At 38.0% G+C, this 22217-nt stretch overlaps 1 protein-coding gene across 1 annotated transcript in view; it reads right to left on the bottom strand.

Annotated features, from left to right (window-relative positions):
* The window catches only part of CCDC7 (coiled-coil domain containing 7), a 469805-nt gene that overhangs the window by 207325 nt on the left and 240263 nt on the right, over nucleotides 1-22217 (bottom strand). The window contains exon 24 of the mRNA XM_059187454.1: nucleotides 21433-21543. Coding sequence (XP_059043437.1) covers nucleotides 21433-21543 — 111 coding nt within the window. The remainder of the gene's footprint in view (nucleotides 1-21432; nucleotides 21544-22217) is intronic.

The following is a 22217-nucleotide window of genomic DNA, read 5'->3' as shown; positions in this document are numbered from 1 at the left end:
TTACCCCTTCATTGTATTTAACCTTATTTCTTATATACATATAGGGGTTTTTTTCTTTAAACTTTGGGATATATTTCTCCTAATAGATCAAAATATACCTTAAATCTAGCACATAGATTTGTTCTAGTCTCCAGCCTCATCACATTCTTTTCTCTTTTTTCTACTTTTTTTCAACCACTTTATTTTATCAATTCCTTTTTTAGAATTTTTTATTTTCATCTTTACAGTTATACTTTATCCCTTCATAGTATTTATCTTTATTATTGTATATATATAAGTTTTTCTTTCTTTAAAATTTTGGGACATAATTTTCTCTAACAGACAAAAATACACCCAAAATCAAATGTGCAGCTCTTTGTCAGTCTAATATACAGAGATATATTTTTTTTTCTTTTTCCCCCCTTTTATCTCCCCCTATTTTCAGTTCTCTTCTCTTTTGGTTAGCATATTTTTTCTGAGTCATGTCAACCTTTTTAGCATTTTGTTCTCTCATTCATGTATTCTCATCTGAATAAAACGACAAGGTGGGAAAGAAAACACCTCAAAAAAAAAAAAAGAAGAAGAAGAACAACAACAACAAAAAGCAGTACTAATGGCTAGGGACCTAATTGATAGGAACATTAGTAAGATGCCAAAACTAGAGTTCAGAATGATGATCATCAAGGTGCTAGCTGGACTTGAAACAAGCATGGAAGATATCAGAGAATCCCTTTCTGGAGAAATAAAATCCTGTGGAGAGCCATCCAGCAGATGCAAGGAGTCACGTAGATGGGAGTGCCTGAAGGTTGAGGAAATGAAAATGATTGGTTTAGGAGGATGTGGGCGCGCTTGTGGCCGGCGCGTGAACAGCACTAGGAGCCAAGAGATAAACGCATGATCACTGCTAGAGAACAATAGAATCCTGCACGGTTACATAAGAGTACACGAGGACGCTGCATGCACAGCACTCTGATTGGGCGGAAAGGGGGGCGTACACACGTGAATATATACTGCTGTAAATGCTTGGTTCGGGGGGCCCCGGTGAAGAAATAATAAAAGAAGCTTGCCACTCACCTCGTCTGCGGGTCGTTCTTGCGGGCCGAGAGCGACAACTGGTGCCGAAACCCGGGACCTCCCACCCAGACGCAGAACGAGGATCGAGGTAAGAGCAACGATAAGGTAAAGTGTGCAAGTGCACTGCACCCATTTCTGTCAGTTGGCAGCCCTGTCTAGCGACAGGGACGCTCCCCGCAGCCATCGAAAGTACGACCGGCGCGCAGGGATGATAAGAAGTTCCCCCTAGACGATGAGACGTTAGGGTGTTTGTGAAGTTCTACGGGGACAATAAGGTTTAACAGGAAAGCTCTCCGTAGACGATAAGACGTTAGGGTGTTTGTGAAGTTCTACGGGACGATAAGGTAAAGTTTCTCCCGGAATGGGGAACGAGATCTCTAGGTGTAAGATGGAGAGTCCGCTGAAGGACGTTCTCAAGGCCAATGGTACCCCGTTAAAGACGAAAACGGCTCGTACCTTTTTAAGAGAAGTGGCTGAAGTAGCTCCCTGGTTCATAGATGAAGGGCTCTTAAATATGCCTCAGTGGGAGCACTTAGGAGAAGATTTGAAATGCTGCCCATCGGTGACCCCGGGAACTCTTGCCGTTTGGTCATTGGTAAAGGTATGCCTACAGTCCACTAGAGAGCCCTTGAAACAGGCGGTGCAACAGGGAGGAGAGGTTCTGGAACAAGTAAGGGAGGAATCTCGTAAGGGGTCCTCTAAGGATTCTGACCCCGGGAGTGAGAGCTCGGAAGGACTTTCAGATAGTGAGTTGCAAGAGATAGGGGAGAAGGAAGTCGGTGAGAAGAAGAAATCTTACAGTTTTCAGGCCCTTCAGGATTTAGAAATCATACGGCAACAGTTTGAGAGCAAGGAGACGGGGTTACAGAAGGTGTTGGAGGAGTTAAAAATGCAGAGGGAGGTCATGACGCAGCTGAAGGCCGAAGTGCAGGCTGAAGCGGCGGCGCAGCCAGAATTGAAAGCGGGAGTCACTGATAAGGCGCAGCTGGAATTGGAGGCGGATGTTACGCCGCCTCCGCTTTCAAACCCCTCAGCGCCGCCCTGTGAGTGGCCCCCCCCCTATAGGCCCAGCTGCGCCAAGACGTGTCATTGTTCAGAGTGTAAGGCACAAAGTTGGAGAGAGGTCCTTGATCCGAGCAAAGGGTTTTTTCCTGTTTTAGAAGATCAGAACCAGCAAAGATATCATCAGCCGCTGGACTTTAAGTTAGTAAAGCAGCTTAAGGAGGCAGTCAGCGCCTATGGACCCCAGGCAGCTTTCACTGTCTCCCTTGTGGAGTCGCTGGGAACACTTTACCTCACTCCTGAGGATTGGGCCAACCTGGCCAGAGCGGTTTTAAGATCACGTAAGCTCTCGATTTGAAACAAATGTTACTTAAGCACATAAGTTACTCACCAATGCCCGTCTGTGTTAGAGCTCCCTTTCTCTTCATAGTTTTTAATGCTTCTACTATTAACAAGTCATCTAGTCTCTCTTGTGAGTCCCAGAATTGTCTGCTATCAGAATGTTGGAATGCCACGGTGGGAGACTCGGCAGTAATAGCCAAGATACCGACGTATATCCCGATGCCAGTACAAGTGAACCCCGACAACCTGCCGGTGCTGCTTCGACATAAACGAGACTTTGACTGCAGCAACACTCAACAATGTCACCGGGAGGGTAACTGAAGCCCTTGCAACACAAAATCAGATTAATGGACTATTAGGTGTATACAAAACCCACGCGGACATTGTCTTTGTTTTCTCACTTCCCTTCCCTGACGCACGCATGGTATGTTGTAGGAACAATTATAGGAGTGCTAGTGGTAATTGTTCTTTTCATGTGCCTTTTGCCTTGTGCGGTTAAAATCATACTCGCAGAAGTTTATAAGCTAAGAGCCATCATACGTAGCCATCAGCTAATCAACCATGGTGGGCTCAGAATGTCACCTTGAGTGCCACCCAGGTATCTCTTGGCTCCGTCAGCGATTTGGTTAATATGTTATAACAATCAGTCTCTTTCCTCAAACTAGGCAGGCATAAGAGCCTTGACGATTCTGGCTCAAGTACTCGTTCTAAAATGCATCTGTAGAATTGTATGACAACAATGGCTACAGCAATGGGCTTTAATCTGAGCCATGATGGCTCTGGAGGCTAGCACCCCCCCCAAAAAATATGGCTTAGTACGCTGGGTCGGTAGCCAAAGACGGGTAAGACTGATCCCTCACCATAGCAACCTAAGACAGGGGCTCCTCGGCCCAGGGGAGTACCCGATGATGGGTAAGCATGTGTGCTGAGGATTGGCAACCTAAGACAGGCACGATCCCTGCCATATACAAAATAAAAAAGGGGGAGCTGTGGAGAGCCATCCAGCAGATGCAAGGAGTCACGTAGATGGGAGTGCCTGAAGGTTGAGGAAATGAAAATGATTGGTTTAGGAGGATGTGGGCGCGCTTGTGGCCGGCGCGTGAACAGCACTAGGAGCCAAGAGATAAACGCATGATCACTGCTAGAGAACAATAGAATCCTGCACGGTTACATAAGAGTACACGAGGACGCTGCATGCACAGCACTCTGATTGGGCGGAAAGGGGGGCGTACACACGTGAATATATACTGCTGTAAATGCTTGGTTCGGGGGGCCCCGGTGAAGAAATAATAAAAGAAGCTTGCCACTCACCTCGTCTGCGGGTCGTTCTTGCGGGCCGAGAGCGACAAATCCCCTTCTGGAGAAATAAAAGAACTAAAATCTAACCAAGTTGAAATAAAAAAGGCTCTTAATGAGGTGCAATAAAAAATTGACACTCATACTGCTAGCATAAATGAGGCAGAAGAGAGAACTGGTGATATAAAAGAGCAAATGACAGAGACTGAGGAAGCTGAGCAAAAGAGAGACAAACAACTACTGGACCAAGAGGGGAGAATTCAAGAGATAAGTGATACCATAAGATGAAACAATATTACCATAATTGGGATCCCAGAAGAAGAAGAAAGAGAGAGGGGGGTAGAAGAGAGGGGCACAGTGCTTTGAAACTAGAACACAACCACAAGGAAAAGTTTGAAAGAACTCAAATACACCATGGAGGCTAAAGACCATCCTACTACTAAAGAATAAGTGGGTCAACCAGGAAATTAAAAAAGAATTTAAAAAATTCATGGACACAAATGAAAATGAAAACACACTGTTCAAAATCTTTTGGTCTCAGCAAAGGGGGTCCTGAGAGGAAAGTATATAGCAATACAAGCCTTTCTCAAGAAACAAGAAAGGTCTCAAGTATACAACTTAACCCTACACCCAAAGGAGCTGGAGAAAGAACAGCAAAGAAAGACTAAACCCAGCAGAAGAAGAGAAATAATAAAGATCAGAGCAGAAATCAATGAAATAGAAACCAAAAGAACAGTAGAACAGATCAACAAAACTACAAGCTGGTTCTTTGAAAGAATTAATAAGACTGACAAACCCCTAGCCACTCTTATTAAAAATAAAAAAGAAAGGCCCCAAAGTAATAAAATCATGAATGAAAGAGGAGATCACAACCAACACCAAAAAAAATACAAACGAGTAGAAAAACATATTATGAGCAACTATACATCAGCAAATTTGACAATCTGGAAGAAATGGATGCATTCTTAGAGAAGTATAAACTACCAAAACTGAACCAGGAAGAAACAGAAAACCTGAACACACCCATAACCAGTAAGGAAATTGAAGCACTCATTAAAACTCTCCCAACAAACAAGAGCCCACAGCCAGATGGCTTCCCAGGGGAATTCTACCAAACATTTAAAGAAGAATAGATAGCTATTCTCCTGAAACTGTTCCAAAAATAGAAATGGAAGAACTTCAAACTCATTTTATGAGGCCAGCATGACCTTGATCCCCAAACCAGATGAAGACCCCATCAAAAAGGAGAATTACAGACCAATATCCTTGATGAACATGGATGCAGAAATTCTCACCAAAATACCAGCCAATAGGATCCAACAGTACATTAAAAGGATTATTCACCATGATCAAGTGGGATTTATTCCCAGGTTACAAGGTTGGTTCAATGTCTGCAAACCAATCAGTGTGATACTATACAGTAATAAAAGAAAGAACAAGAAACTATGATACTCTCAATAGAAACTGAAAAAGCATTTGACAATGCTTGATCAAACTCTTGATCAAAACTCTTCACAGTGTAGAGATGGAAGGTACATACCCATCTATCATAAAACCCATCTGTGAAAAACACACAGTGAATATCACATTCAATGGGGAACACAACAGGGCTATACACTATCACCATTGTACTCAACACATTAGTAGAAGTCCTAGCCTCAGCAATCAGACAACAAAAAGAAATAAAAGGAAAAAAAAAGAAATGAAATAAAAGGCATCCAAATCAGCAAGGAAATATTCAAACTTTCACTCTTTGCAGATAGTGTGATACTCTATGTAGAGAACTTAAAGACACCACCCAATCATTGCTAGAACTCATACATAAATTCAATAAAGTGGCAGAATACATATCAATATACATATATCTGATGCATTTCCATATACCAATAATGAATAAACATAAAGAGAAATCAAGGAAATGATCTCATTTACAATTGCACCAAAACCCATAACATACATAGGAATAAAAGAGGAGAGAGATCTATACTCTGGAAACTATAAAACAGTTATGGAAGAAGTTGAAGAGGACATAGGAACTAAGAAAGCATTCTGTGCTCAGAACAAACATTGTTAAAATATTTAAACTACCCAAAGCAATCTACACATTCAGTGCAATCCCTATCAAAATACCACCAGCATTGTTTTTAGAGAGCTAAAACAGTCCTAAATTTGTATGGAACCACAAAGGACCCCTGAATAGCCAAAGCAATGTTGAAAAAGAAGCAAAGTGGGACATCACAATTCCAGATTTCAAGCTATATTACAAAGCTGTAGTCACCAAGACTGTGGTACTGGCACAGAAACAGACACACAGATCAATGGAACAGAATAGAAAACCTGAAATGGGCCCTCAACCATAGTCAACTAATCTTTGACAAAGCAGGAAAGAATATCCAATGGAAAAAATTCCCTCCCACAAATGGTGTTGGGAAAACTGGACAGCCACATGCAAAAGAATAAAACTGTACCACTTTCCTACACCATGTACAAAAATAAATTCAAAATGGATGAAGGACCTAAACATGAAACAGGAAACCATTAAAATCCTAGAGGAGAATTAAGGCAGCAAGCTCTTTGACTTTGGTCACAGAAACTTCTTACTAGACACAGTAATGGAAACAAGGGAAACAAAGTAAAAATGAACAACTGTCAATTCATCAAGATAAAAAGCTTCTGCATGGTGAAGGAACCAATCAACAAAACTAAAAGTTAGTCTACAGGATGGGAGAAGATATTCACAAATGACATATCAGATAAAGGGCTAGTACCCAAAATCTATAAAGAGCTTATCAAACTCAACACCCAAAAAACAAATAATCTAGTTAAGAAATGGGTAGAAGTCGACATGAACAGACATTTCTCCAAAAAAAACATCCTGATGGCTAAGAGACACATGAAAAGATGCTCAACATCATTTGTCATCAGGGAAATATAAATCAAAACTACAATGAGATAGCCCCTCACACCAGTCAGAATGGCGAAATTTAACAAGTCAGGAAACAACAGGTGTTGGCAAGGATACAGAGAAAGGGAAACTGTCTTACACTGCTGGTGGGGATGCAAACTGGTGCAGCCACTCTGGAAAACAGTATGGAGTTTCCTCAAAAAGTTAAACTACAACTACCCTGTGATATAGTAGTTGCACTACTAGATATTTACTGAAAGGATACAAAAATACAGATCTAAAGGATCACATGTATAGAAGCATTATCAACAATAGTGAAAATATAGAAAGAGCCCAAATGTCCATCAACTGATAAATGGATAAAGATGTGATGTATATATGCTATGGAATATTACTGTCATCAAAAATAATGAAATCTTGCCATTTGTTATCACATGGATGGAGCTAGTCTGTGTTATGGTAAGTGAAATAAGTCAGGCAGAGAAAGACAACTACCATATGATTTCACTTATACATGTAATTTAAGAAAAAAACAAAACATATGAAATTATGGGAAGAGGGGAAAAAAAACAGAGAGAGGGAAATAAAACCATAAGAGACCCTTAGAGTACAAACTGAGGACTGATGGAGGTATGTGGGTGGGTGATGGGCTAAATGGATGCCAGGAATTAAGAAAGGCATTTGTGTTGAGCACTAAGTGCTATATATGTAAGTGATGAGTCATTAAATTCTATTACTGAAAATGATATTACACTATATGTTAACTAGAATTTAAATAAAAATTTTAAATACATATATATTATACATACACAGAATTGTAAATATATTTTATCTTCTTTGTGATTTTCTTAGTAACATTCTTTTCTATAGATTATTTTAAAAATATGGTATATAATACATATAACCTACAAAGTATGAGTTAATTGGCTGTTTATTTATTTATTTATTTATTTATTTATTGGTTCACCTGCTGGTCCACAGCAGGCTGTGTGTAATTAATCTTTTGAAAAGTCAAAAGTTATACATAGGTCTGTGACTATATTTAGGTTCAGTTCCCCCCAAATCCTATGTTGTTCAAGGGTTAAATATAAAGTATGATGGTGGTTGCTAGGGGCTGAAGGGAGAAGAAAATGAGCAGCTGATATTTAATGAGTATAGAATACTAGTTATGTAAGATGAAAAGTTCTGAAGATAAGTTTCACAATGATGTGAATAAACTTAACACTATTGGACTGCACACTTAAAAATTATTAGATGGGAAGGAGTCCAAGGTATCAGAGGAGTAGGAGACCTTAATGTCATCTGGTCCCAAGAATTCAGCTTAATAGCTATCAAATCATTCTGAACACTTGTGAACCCAACCAGAGACCTAAGAAAAGAATAGCTGCAACCCTAAAAACAGAAAAGTGACCACTTTACGTAATGTAGGAGGTGCTAGAAGTGAATCTGAGGAATATGGGAAGACAACCTGTGGGAGAGGGAGCCTCCATAAGCCAGCTACTGGAAAGTGATATAGCAGTGGATTGCAAAATCAGAACTTTCCGAAGTCTACTCTGGTGAGGGACATCACTCAGGTGGCTAAGCAGGGGTGGAACCCTTGCTGAGACAGTGTGGTCTCAGGATCTTCGGGGTCACAGGAAGATCAGGGGTGCATGAGTGTGGCAGAACTCCCAGGCATTGAAGCAGGGAAGGTGGATGCAAACAATAAGTCCACAAATGCCCTCTGAGCTTGGGTTTTTCATAAACCATGACCTGCAGCAAGTCAGGCAACCGCTTTCCAAGCAGGGAAAAGGCAGAATCTGGGAGAATTCCCTTCCTCCCCAGGAGAAGCAGTGCAGGAGTGCATCTCAGGCATCTGCAGGGTTTGGTGATGTGAAATGGGGTTGTGTGCCTGAGACAGAAATGCTTGGTCACAGGCTGGGTAAGCACAGAGTACAGACAGAGACCAGGGAAAAAGGGGTGATTGACTGCTTTTCTCAGAGTGTGCACTGAGGGTTGGGGCCCTATGCACTTGGCTCCAGGGCCAGAGATTGGGAGACCACCATTTTCATTCTCTTCCTCTAAAGCTGTACAGAAAGCCTTCAGGGAACAAAAACACATAGAGCAAACTGGAGCAGATTATTTAGCCTGGCCCTCTGACAAAGGCAGTACAATTCCCCTTGGGGCAAAAATACTTGAGAATTAAAGCAACAGTCCCCTCTCCCAGATTAGCAAAAACATACAGCCAAGACTAAGTTTACTAATCAATGAGAACTGTAAAATTCCAGTGCTAGGGGAATACAACACAGAGAATTCATGGATTTTCCCCCATGATTTTTTTTCTTTCAACTTTAACTTCTTTAAACTTTTTTTCTTTTTCCTACCAATATTATTTTATCAAGTCTTTTTAAAATTTTTTATTTTAATTTTTACAGTTACTTTCTATCCCTTCATTGTATTTAATTCTATTTTGTATTATATTCTTTCTTTACAATTTTGAGATAAAGTTTCTTTTATCAGACAAAAATATACCCAAAATCTAGTGTATGTCTCTGTTCCATTGACCTGTCTGCTCATGTTCTTTTTTTATTCTTCCTTTTTTTAATGTGTTTTTTTGTTTTGTTAAAGTCCTTTTTTAATTTTCATGTTTTCAATGTATTAATTTTATTTTTATTTTTGCATTTTTTTTCTTTCTTTACAATTTTGAGATGTAGTTTCTTCTAACAAAATGATCAAAATACTTTCAGAAGATAGTGTAGTGCTCTATTCTGTGCACTTATCTGTTTATATCCATTCCTTTTGTTTTTTTCATTCCTTTTGTTGTTGTTGTTGTGTGTTTTTTTCTCTTTTGTTTTTGTTTTCTTTGTCTTTTAATTTTCATTTTTACAATTACTTCTATCCTTTCATTGTATTTAATTTTATTTTTGTACATATATAAGCTTTACTTCCTTTACAATTTTGGGATCTAGTTTTCTAAAAAGTAGACCAAAATACACACAGAATCCATTGTATTTCTCTATTCCACTCACCATTCTGATTATATTCTCCTTTCTATTTCCTTTTTTTTTTTTTTTTCTTTTTTCGGTTTTTGGTTTCAGAACTCTTCTGATTTGCTTGGTGTGTATTTCTCTGGGGTCACTGTTGCCATTTTAGTATTGTATTCTCTTGCTCATCTATTCTTCTCTCAACAGAATGACAACATGGAAAAATACTGACTGTCAGAGACCTAATTAGTATGGACATATGTAAGACGCTGGAACTAGATTTCAGAATAATTATAAAGATACTAGCTGAGCTTAAAAAAAGCATAGAACACCCTAGAAAATCCCCTTCCAGAGAAATAAAAGAACTAAAATCTAACCAGGTCAAAATTTAAAAAGGCTATTAATGAAGTACAATAAAAAATGGAAACTCTAACTGCTAGGATAAATAAGGCAGAAGAGAGAATTAATGATATATAGAAAAAATGATGGACAATAAAGTAGCTGAGAAAAAGAGAGATAAACAACTACTGGATCATGAGGGGAGAATTCAAGAGACATAACAAAATAATATTAGAATAATTGAGATACACAGAAGAAGAAGAAAGAGAGAGAGGCAGAAGATATATTAGAGAAAATTATAGCAGAGAATTTCCCTAATCTGGGGAAGGGAACAGGCAACCAATTCCAGGAGCACAGAGAACCACCCTCAAAATCAATAAAAATAGGTCAACACCCCAACATATAATACCGAAACTTGCAAATTTTAGAGACAAAGAGAAAATCTTGAAACTAGCTGGGACAAGAGGTCTATAACTTACAATGGTAGAAACATTGAATTAGCAGCAGGCTTATCCACAGAGACCCGGCCAGCAAGAAAGAACTGGCATGATACATATTCAGTGTGCTAAATGAGAAAAATATACAGCCAAGAATACTTTATCCAGCTAGACTGTCACTGAAAACAGAGGAGTGATGAGAAACTTCTAGGACAAACAAACTAAAAGAATTAATGATCACCAAACCAGGCTTACAAGAAATATTAACAGGGATTCTCTACACAAAGAAAGAGCCCAAAGCCAACATAGACCAGAAAGGAACAGAGATAATATACAGAAGCAGTCACTTTACAGGTAATAAAATGGTACTAAATTCATCTTTCACTAGTTACTCTGAATGCAAAGGGGCTAAATGCCTCAGTCGAAAGACAGAGGGTATCAGATAGGATCAAAAAGTAAGTCCCATCAATATGCTATCTGCAGGAGACTCATTTTAGACCCTAAGACACCTCCGTATTTAAAGTGAGGGGGTGGAAAAAGCATTTACCTTGCTAATGGACATCAAAAGAAAGCTGGGGTGGCAATCCTTATATCAGATAAATTGTGTTTTAAACCAAAGACCATAGTTTAGAGATGTAGTAAAACACTATATCATTCTTAAAGTCTCTACCAAACAAAAAGATAAAATAATTGTAAATATTTATGCCCTTAATGTGGGAGCAGCCTATTATATAAACCAATTAATAACAAAATCAAAGAAACACATCAATAGTAATACAATAATAGTAGAGGACATTAACACCTCCCTCTCTGCAATGGACAAATCATCTAAGCAGCAGATTAACAAGGAAATAAGGGCTTTGAATGACACATTGGACCAGATGGACTTTAGATATATTCAGACTATTCCATGCTAAAGCAACAGAATACACAGTCTTCTTGAGTACACATGGAACATTCTCCAGAATAGATCATATAGTGGGTCACAAATTAGATCTCAAATGGTACCAAAAGATTGGCATCATTCCCCACATATTTTCAGAACACAATGCTTTGAAACTAGAATTCAGTCACAAGAGAAAATTTGGCTAGAACTCAAATACATGGAGGCTAAAGACCATCTTACTAAAGAATGAATGGGTCAACCAGGAAATTAAAGAAGAATTTAAAAATTCATGGAAACAAGTAAAAATGAAAACATAACTATTCATAATCTTTTATGACTGCAAAGGCAGTCATAAAAGGAAGGTATATAGCATTAAAATTCTTTCTCAAGAAACAAGAAAGGTTCTCAAAGAAAGGTTCTCAAATACACAACATTAAAAGTTCATTAAAGGTTCTCAAATACACAAGCATTAGCTACACCTACCTAAAGGAATTGGAAAAAGAACAGCAAATAAAGCCTAAACTTAGCAGGAGAAGAAAAATAATAATGATTAGGGCAGAAATCAATGAAAAAGAAACCAAAATAGCAGAACAGAAATTCAAAAAATTGCAGGACATAAAACCAATGCACTGAAATTAGTTACATTTCTATACACTAACAATGAGACAGAAGAGAAATTAAGGAGTCTATCCCATTTACAATTGCACTCCAAACCATAAGATTCCTAGGAATAAACCTAACCAAAGAAGCAAAGGAAAAGGGTATCAGATAGGATCAGAAAGTGTACTCAGAAAGTGACAGAAAGAAATTGATGAAAAATGTTCCATACTCATGGGTTGGAAGAACAAATATTGTTAAAATGTCTGTGCTATCTTGAACAATCTATACATTCAAGCCACCCCCTATCAAAATACCATCACATTTTTTCACAGAGCTGGAACAAATAGTCATAAAATTTGTATGGAGCCTGTAAAGACCTCATATAGTCAAAGCAATGCTGAAAAAGAAACCCAAAACTTGTGGCATCACAACTTTGGACTTAAAGCTCTATTACAAATCTGTAAGCATCAAGACATTATGGTACTGGCACAAAAACAAACACATAGATCAATGGAACAGAGTAGAAAACCCAGAAATGGGTCATCAGCTCTATGGTCAACCAATCTTTGACAAAGCAGGAAAGAATATCCAATGGAAAAAAGACAGTCCCTTCAATACACAGTGCCAGGAAAATTGGACAGCCACATGCAGAAGAATAGAACTGGACCAATTCCTTACACATACATAAAAATAGACTCAGAATGGATGAAAGACCTAACTGTGAGAGAGTAATCCGTCAAAATCCTAGAGGAGAACACAGGTAGCAACCTTGTTGGATTCAGCTGCAGCAAATTCTTGCTAGACATGTCTCCAAAGGCAAGGGCAACAAAACAAAAAATGAACTCTTGAGACTTCAGCAAGATAAAACGCTTTCGCACAGCACAGCAAGAGAAACAGTCTGCAAAGGCATCCACAGAATGGGAGAAGATATTTGTAAATGACATAACAAATAAATGGCTAGTATTCAAAATCTATAAAGAACTTAGAAAACTCAACACCCAAAGAATGAATAATCCAATTAAGAAATGGGCAAAAGACATGAGCAGACATTTCTGCAAAGATATACAAATGGCCAACAGACACATGAAAAAGTACTCCACAGCACTTGGCATGGTGGTTCCTCAAAAAGTTGAAATTAGAGCTATCCTACAACCCAGCAATTGCACTACTGTGTATTTACCCTAAAGATACAAAGGTAGTAATCTGAAGGGGAACTGCACCCTAATGTTTATAGAAGCAATGCCCACAATAGCCAAACCATGGAAAGAGCCCAGATGACACATGAATGGATAAAGAAGACGTGATATATACATAACTCAGCCACCAGGAAAAAAAAAGAAAGAAAGAAAGAAATCTTACCGTTTGCAATAACATTAATAGAACTAGAGGGTATTATGTTAGGCCAAATAAGTCAATGAGAGAAAGACAATTATCATATGATCCACTGGTATGTGTAATTTACAAAACAGAGGATCATAGGGGAAGATAGTAAAAAATAAAACAAGATAAAATCAGACAGGGAGACAAACCATAAGAGACTCAGTCATAGGAAACAAACCAAGGGTTGCTGGAGGAGAGACAGGTGGACGGATGAGGTAACTGGGTGATGGACATTAAAGAGGGCATGTGATATAATGAGCACTGGGTATTATATGAGACTGATGAATCATAGCCCTGTACCTCTGAAAGCAATAATAATAATACATTAATTTAAAAAAAAAAAAAAGAAAAAAAGGAGGGGCAACTGGGTGGCTCAGTCATTAAGTGTCTGCCTTTGCCACAGGTCATGATCCCAGGGTCCTGGAATCAAGCCCCGCGTCAGGCTCCCTGATCAGCAGGAAGACTGCTGCTCCCTCTCCCACTCCCCCTGCTTGTGTTCCCTCTTTTGCTGTCTCTTTCTGTAAAATAAAATCTTAAGAAAAAAAAAGGAATGATTCTGGGTAGCTGATCAAACTCTTTGGGGAGCTCATGTAGGACCCCACTCAATGTTTTCAGCTACCACCAATGGTGGTATGATTTGCTTGACTGTGGTCAGACCTTATTAGGCAGGAACAGGAACCAGTCAAAAAAGGGTGATTATTACTAAGAATGACCTCATTTTGGAGCTCAGTCCAGGATACTAGAGGAATCTCAGTTTACTATTTATCTGTTGCACCATAAAGGGGGGCTATCTTGTACCTCCTAGCATGCTTACAACCTAGCACTATCTTGGAATAATGGGTTTGTAAATGTTTTTGGAAAGATATCCATGTGAAGTACAAAAGGCCTTAGATTGGGAATAAGCAATTTTAATCCTAGGATCACCAAGTACATCTTTGTGACTCTGGCCAAGCCATACAACTTCTTTGTCAGCTTCCTTAATCTGCTGTTCCTGTTAGAGTTGTGAGAAAGATCAAATGAAATGAAATGGAAATGGAAATGAGAATGGCAAAATATTCTGTAAACTGTAAAATGCTTTACAAATGGAAAAGGTTAGTAATGTTGGCCTCATATAATAAATGGAAGTTTTCCTTACTCTTCCTTTTTTGGGGAATATTTTGAGAATAAGTATTAACTCTTCTTGAAATATTTGATAGAATTCACCTGTGAACACTGGACTTTTGCTTAGTGGGAGGCTTTGATTACCAATTCAATTTTACTACTAGAAATAGTCTGTTCAAATTTTCTCTCTTCCTGATTTACTTTTGGGAGATTGTATGTTTCTAGGAACTTATCCATTTCTTCTGGGTTATCTAATTTTTTGGCATACAATTTTTCATAATATTCTCATTATTCTTTGTATTTCTGTGGTGTTGGTTGTTATTTCTCTTCCATTTCTATTTTTACTTGAGTCCACTTTCTTTTTTTTCTTGATGAGCATGGATAAATTTGTCTATCTCTTCAAGGATCCAGCTTGGGGGAGTGTCTCTATTTATTTCCACTATAGAATTTTTATTTATTTTTTTCTTTGGGCTTTGTTTTTCTAGTTCCTTAGGTAAATGGCTATGTTGTTTATCTGGGTGTTCAAAAACAAAATATGTAAGGAACTCATACAACTCAACATGCACCCCTCCCTCTGAAAATACACTGGATTTTTAAATGGGCAGAAGACTTGAATAGACATTCTTCAAAGAAAACATCTAGGTGGCAAATACATGAAAGGATGTTCAACATCTGTAATCATCAGGGAAATGCACATCAGAACCACAATGAGATATATCATCTCACACTAGTCAGAATAGCTAGTAACAGAGAGACAAGAAATAACAAGTGTTGGTGAGGATGTGGAGAAAAGGAACCCCTTGTGCTCTGCTGGTAGGAATGTAAATTGAGGTAATTACTGCAGAAGACAGGAGGCTCTTCAAAAAATTAAAAATAGAAATATCATACTATCCAGTAATTGCACTACTGGGTACTTACACAAAGAAAATGAAAACACTAGTACAAAAAGATTTATGTACCCCTATATTTACTGCAGCATCATTTACAATAGTGAAGGTATAGAAGCAACCTTAGTATCTACTGATTGGTGATGGGATAAAGATTTGGTGTGTACACCACATATACACACAACCCAAAGGAATATTACTCAGCAAGGAAAAAAGAATAAGATCTTGTCATTTGCAACAACCAGGATAAAGCTAGAGGGCATTAGGCTAAATCAATTAAGTCTGACAGATGGCATATTGTATTCCTATATATATATTCTTCTATATCCACTTATCAGTTGATAGACAGTTGGGCTGTTTCCATAATCTGGCTATTGTTGATAATGTTGTTATAAACATTGGGATGCATGCAGCTGGACAGTATTATGCTAAGTGAAATAAGTCAGTCAGCAAAAAGACAAATACCACATGATGTCACTCATATGTAGAATTTAAGAAACAAAACAAACAAGCAGAGGGGGAAAAAAAGTGGCCAACCAAGAAATAGGCTCTTAATTACAGAGGACAAACTGATGGTTACCAGAAACGAGATAGGAGGAGAAGTGGGTTAAATAGGTGATGGGGATTAAAGAGCCTACTTGTGTTGAGTCCTTGGTATCATATGGAAGTATTGAATCACTATTGTATACCTGAAACTAATATTATACTGAATGTTAAGTAACTGGAATTTAAATAAAAAATTTTTAAAAAGATGAAATAATAAGTCTGACAGAGAAAGATAACATAGAATTTCATTTATATGTGGAATTTAAGAAACAAAACACATGAAAAAAAAAGGAAAAAAAAAAGAGACTCCTAAATATAGAGAGCAAACTGATGGCTGCCAGAAGGGGTGAGGGGATGGATGGCTGAAACAAATAAAAAGGATATTAAGGAAAAAAAACTTCTAAGTTATAAAATGAATAAGTCATGGAGATAAAAAGCACAGTATAGGAAAAGGTTAATAATATTGGAATAACAATTCATGGTGGGCAAATAGTGACTACACCTAATGTGGTGATCACTGAATAAGATATAGAATTGTTTCGTTCTGTTTTGTTTTTAGGTACGCTCCGTGCTCAAGAGTTGCATGTTGTACCAACTGAGCCAGCTAAAGTGCCCCTAGAATTGTTGAATCAATATGTTTTTCAGAAAATATAATGTATTTCAATTACATTTCGATAATTTAAAAAACTGTTAAAATGGTTGTTTTATTCATATGTTTTTATACCACAATTTAAGAGAAAAACTACCTTAAAATGGATCAAATGATCAAGATGCATATTGACAATGTTATTCATATAAAATATTTTAATTGCAAAGTACTAAACACTACCTAAATGTACAAGCATGGGAAATTGATTAAATAAACTTTGATAAATTCCATAAATTATGGTAATATTAACTGTGATATACACTGTGGTACAAACTGTTTTTCATGGAAATGTAAAAGGAATGAAGAAGATCTCAGTAAACTGACTTGAAGAGATTTCTAAGAGATAATGTCTAATATGTTGCCTTTGGGGAAAGAAATAAGGATGTATTAGAAGAAAAACAGATAGTTACCTTTACAAAATGGAACACTGGAAAGATAAACCAGAAAACAAAGCAGCTAGTCATAAAATCTTGCTGAGGGTCTCTAGGTAAAACATAATGAACAAGCTATGACACATTGGGTTTTCAAAACTCATGTTTAAGGACAAAAAATGTAGAGCCCTCTGGATTACCTTGCCCAGCATCCAAGGAAGACTTCACAGACTTGGGTGGTCCACCTTCACCGTATTGTCAAATTTAGTTAAAGACAGTGTTACTTTGTTAAGTGCATCATGACAGACCCTCTCATTCTGAGTGCTCTGACAGTGATTATTTTGCTCCAGGGGGAGGAGAAAGAGGGTAAGGAATAAAATAGTGCATAAAAACCCAAGACTTTCTCCTTCAGCTAGCTAATATTTGGTCTCTAAGTGGCATAATCCACTCAAGATGAGTATTCTGGCACTGAAAATCTTGTTTGGTGAACCCTAATGGAAACTATGGATTTTGGATGATTGTGATTTTTTTCAATGTACACCAACTATAAAAAATATGCCACTTTTATCGCTGAGAAGTGATGTTGAAAACTTAGGAGGTGAAGGGCACCTGGGTGGTTCAGTCAGTTAAGTGTCTGACTCTTGACTGTGGCTCAGTACATGATCTCAGGGCTGTGGGACTGAGTCCCATGCAATGCTCTACGCTGAGCTGAACATGGACCCTGTTCAGGATTCTCTCTCTCCATCTCCCTCTGACCCTCCTTCCATGATTATGTGTGTGCTCATGCTCCCTCTGAAGAAGGAAGAAGGAAGGAAAGAAGAGGAGGAAAAGGAGGAAGGAGAAGAAGGAAAAGGAAGGAAGGAAGGAAAATGAGAGAGAAAATTAGGGAGGTTATGCATATGTGAGGGCAGTGGGTATATGCAAAATATCTGTACCTGTGCTTTTAACCTAAAATTTCTCTTTAAAAATTATCTTTAAAACAAACAAAAGCTTGTTTGGACTAAACCTACAGCCATCTTCCTAGTGCAGATGATCCATCCTGATGGTCCCTAGGTTCAACAGTGACAAGTGAGAAGAGTGCACAATGAGATTGTTAAACACACTCAGATTTCTAGGTTTTTTCATGCCACACTTGCTAGTATCAAGTTCAATTAAACCTATTCATAGGTCAGATCAATTGGCTCATCACACAATCTGGATCTTAACTGATAAATTTCTAGACATGAAAAACTGGCTACTGCTATATTGACAAGCAGAGAAAATGACTTAAAAATGGTAATTGGCTATCCACTCCTGAATCATCTGGTTAAGGGCTTTTCTGAGTGTAGTTACTCAACAGTAGGTCTCAAGATGTCAATTACAGACTCTCCACTAATGACCACCTGGCCAAGTGGAAGCCCACAGGAATCCCAGGATAGTAGCATTAGAGCCAGATGGTGATGACACTTAACACTAACACAAGGGCCCTTCTCTCTATATCTCCCAGTGGATTTTGAGAAAAATTGGAGAATCTGCCTAGTTTTACCATTTCTGCATTTTCAAAAATAAGCAGTTTAAGGGGTTCAGCCAAATGCCTGTACAAAAAGGGGACCTGAGGAGAAATACTATGGTCAGAGTTAAATAGAGATGGGTTTGCACTCTGGGACCATTTGAAAACTGGTGGTAGTTGACATATATCTTCAGTCTTAGCAAAAAGAATAGGATACAAACAAACTCTTTTTAGTACATTAGTTTTTCTAGTATTATGTGCTAAGTAATTTTGAAACAAATTTAGAAGTATTACAGGATTAAACAAATAAGTGTGTTGATGTTATTCAAGATTAGACTTCATACTACAAAAGAAAGGACACATGCATATAAAACAGAGGAAGGCAAGAACAGGCTCCAAGGAGATGGACTGGAATGAAACATGTCTATAAAGAACTTATTTATTTTTTAAAAAAATATTTTACTTACTTGAAAAAGAGATGAGTGAAAGAGAGACCATGAGCAGGGTGGGGGAGAGAAGCAGACTCCCCTGCTGAGCAAGAAGACTGATTCTCGATCCCAGGATTCTGCAATTGACCTGAGCCAAAGGCAGTTGCTTAACCACTGACCCACTCAGGCACTCAAGAACTTATTATTTCTAAATATGTGTGTATGTGTGTATGCCTCACTATATATGTGTGTGTGGATAGATTATGATGATAGGCAAATGTTGTATTTTTTATATATATGTATGTATATATACATATGTATATATATATATATATATATATGTACACACGCATGCGCGCACACACACACGCCTCATAAGAGAAAGTTGCCTTCTCCACACCTGATAGCCAGGGCAGTCTCCGGAAGAAGTTGTTGTCAAGGATTCATGTCCCTCTGGGCTGTCCATATTCTTACACATTCTGCATACCTATCCTAGGCACCTGCATTCAGAAGGCTCTTTATGAGAGGTGAATGGCCTTAGCTGAGACATTATTCAAGTACCTCTGCCAAAACCAACTTATTAGGTAACTTGAAGATGTATTTATCCATCCTAACTTAGTATCTTCTTCCTCCTCAACTTTCCGCCCCTTCTTTCCCTGGTCCCAAGTTCCATAGAACAGCTACTTAACAACATTTTCTCAATTGAGAAGATAGATGGGTTCTCTACCAAGGAGCCCAAGACAGGTGATATGCCACTGAGGGTGCAAGAGGAATTTCCCTAGGGTCTGCAGTGATAGTCCTATGATTAATATTAGGTTTTATTTCCTATACATGTTCTAATAAGTCTTGAGATGAATGAAAAACCCTGCCCACTTCAAGCCCTAATGTTCAGTTTTTAAACATAAACAAAACTATATATCAGGCCAAGCGCTCCATGTCCTTATCAGAGAAAGAAGGCCCTATACCAAAGTCAGAGTTCAAGTGAACATGGAGAAGAATTATATTTGGGATTTTGGATACTGGCACAAAAGTATTTATGATCTACACAATCTATGACATCAGAAAGAGGGGAAAATAAAAATCCTTTCTGGTTTAAAGTATGAGGCCAAGACCAGACTCTTATCCAGACTCAACTATGTGTAGAACCAATGGGCCAACACAGACAGACCTCTACTGCCATTGTGCCCACTACTGAGTGCACTACTGGTATAAATATATTGTCTATGTTAACTTCTGTTTTCCTTGAAAGGAACTTTTTCAGTTAGGACTTAGTGGGATATGTAGAAGGATATGTCTACCAACTCATCTATCAGCCTCTAGTGCTTCTGCCTCTCAAATATAACTTCCTGAGGGGGGGGGGTGGAAATACCTGCTATCACTTTGTGCTTCAGGAAAACAAAATTCCCCCAAATTACCCACATACAAGGTTTTGGGTTTCAGGAATCTCAATTAATTACAGCTAGTTTAAAGCTGCAGTTCAGCCTTGACGCCAGTAGTACCCAACATTATGACTGTCACAGAGGCTGTCTTCCAAGATGAGGGAATTTGGTATGCAGCAACTGACATCACAAATGCCCTTTTCAATACTGCTTTCAGTTCACCCTTATGTGGACTGGGCTGCAATACACCATTACTGATCTTCCAGAGGAGTCCTTAAATTCCCTCTCTGACATAAAGGTCATCAGGTCCATAACCTGGAAAAAAGTGCCATTACCAGAGAGAGGGACAACTAACCTTCCTCTCTATTAATGACATCATCCAAATGGAGCCAGAAAAATGCACCAGCAAATAAGGATTGGACACCACATTAATCTGGACATAACACAAGGACCAGAAACCTAAGTGAAATTCCAGGGCATCATATGGGAAGGGCCACGATGTGTTTCTTGAGAGTAAACAATTTCTAAGCCTTTGGCTTTCTCTGGCCCAATAAATGCAAGGAGTCTCAACAATTAGTGGTACTATTTGTCTACTGGTGATCACACTCCTCAGAGGTATCTTGATGGCACTCAAATATCAGGTTACCATAAAGATCTCTACATTTGAGTGACACCTGATAGATGGATGCCTTGGAGATCCTCTGAGAGATCTATTAGCTACCCTTCCCTTTCGTCACTATTATACACATTTTCCATCTGAGTTATAAGCCTTAGCATATCTCTGTGTACCAGTTTTAGGCTATGCTGAAAGACAATGCCACTAGTCAAGGGCAACCACTGCATTTATGGACCCATAATTTCCTGGAGTGATCTCGTAAGTATAAACCCTTTGAGAGTCAGTTGATGGCCTGTTACTGAGTCATGGCTGAGTATACGATCCATGGCCATAAAACCATCTTTGTACCAAAACGCCATCTAAGATGTATCAATACTTTTGTTTCTGTTCACTAATTATCTTAGGGTATTAATACTTTAGGAAAAAGTATAAAGTATAAAAATTCTGTAATGTGTGCTCAAATACAAATTCATGAACCAAACAAAAAGGACCATCAGGTGAGTTTAATTTAAAATATTTCAGGGGCGCCTGTGTGGCTCAGTGCATTAAAGCCTCTGCCTTCAACTCAGGTCATGATCCCAGCGTCCTGGGATCAAGCCCTGCATTGGGCTTTCTGCTCAGCAGGGAGCCTGCTTCCCCCTCTCTCTCTACCTGACTCTCTGCCTACTTGTGATCTCTGTCTGTCAAATAAATGAAACCTTTTTAAAAATAAATAAATAAATAAATGAAATATTCTAATATTAGCTAGGGTTGTTATACTTACCAGAGAGTCCTTCCCCTCTGAGAGTGCTTTGTTTCTTTACTTGCTGTTGGGTTTTTGACATTGAATCCTGATTCTTATGCATGAGCTTTTCATCTGGTACTTTATCATGAGCTACATTGGGAGATACATTTAGTCCACTAAATGGAAAAACATATTTATTGTGAAATCTCTAGATTATAAAATAATAATAATTGTGCAGGATTCTTTCTCATTTTTGTAAAGTTTTATGGAAACTGTGACAATGATAGATTCACATGAACTTGTGAGATCAGTTTTAATAGATGTGGAAGCTGTCTGATTGTCTCTTAAATATTCCTAGGTATCAAATATGTTTTATATTAGTGTCTAGCTTTTTGGTTACTTACATTTTATTAGGGCAATTACATAGTCACAGACCAAAAAAATGAAAATTCATATTACAAGTTTTCTTATTACAGTGTTATTTTTAATTGCAAAATATTTAAAACCATCTAAATATACAAATATAGAAAACTGGTTGGATAAACTAATGCATATATTATAAACTATCATACAGTATAAATTGTGGTACATAACATAGTACAATATGTAGTAGATATGAAAACAGTGAGAAAACTACTGCTACAAAGAAATGAAAATGTCTCTACAAAATGATTTGGAAGGATTCTAGGGGTAATTTTTTAAAAAATGGAACAGAGAATACCTAACATGCCACTTTTTTAAAAGAAAGAAAGTAATATAGAAATGAAGGGGGTGGAAAAGGACAGGTTTTTTAAAATAAAATATACAAGGACAAACCAGAAAAC

This window comes from Mustela lutreola, chromosome 8 (genome assembly GCF_030435805.1).
Source record: "Mustela lutreola isolate mMusLut2 chromosome 8, mMusLut2.pri, whole genome shotgun sequence".
Taxonomy (NCBI): domain Eukaryota; kingdom Metazoa; phylum Chordata; class Mammalia; order Carnivora; family Mustelidae; genus Mustela; species Mustela lutreola.
This window is presented reverse-complemented; position numbering and strand designations above follow the sequence as displayed.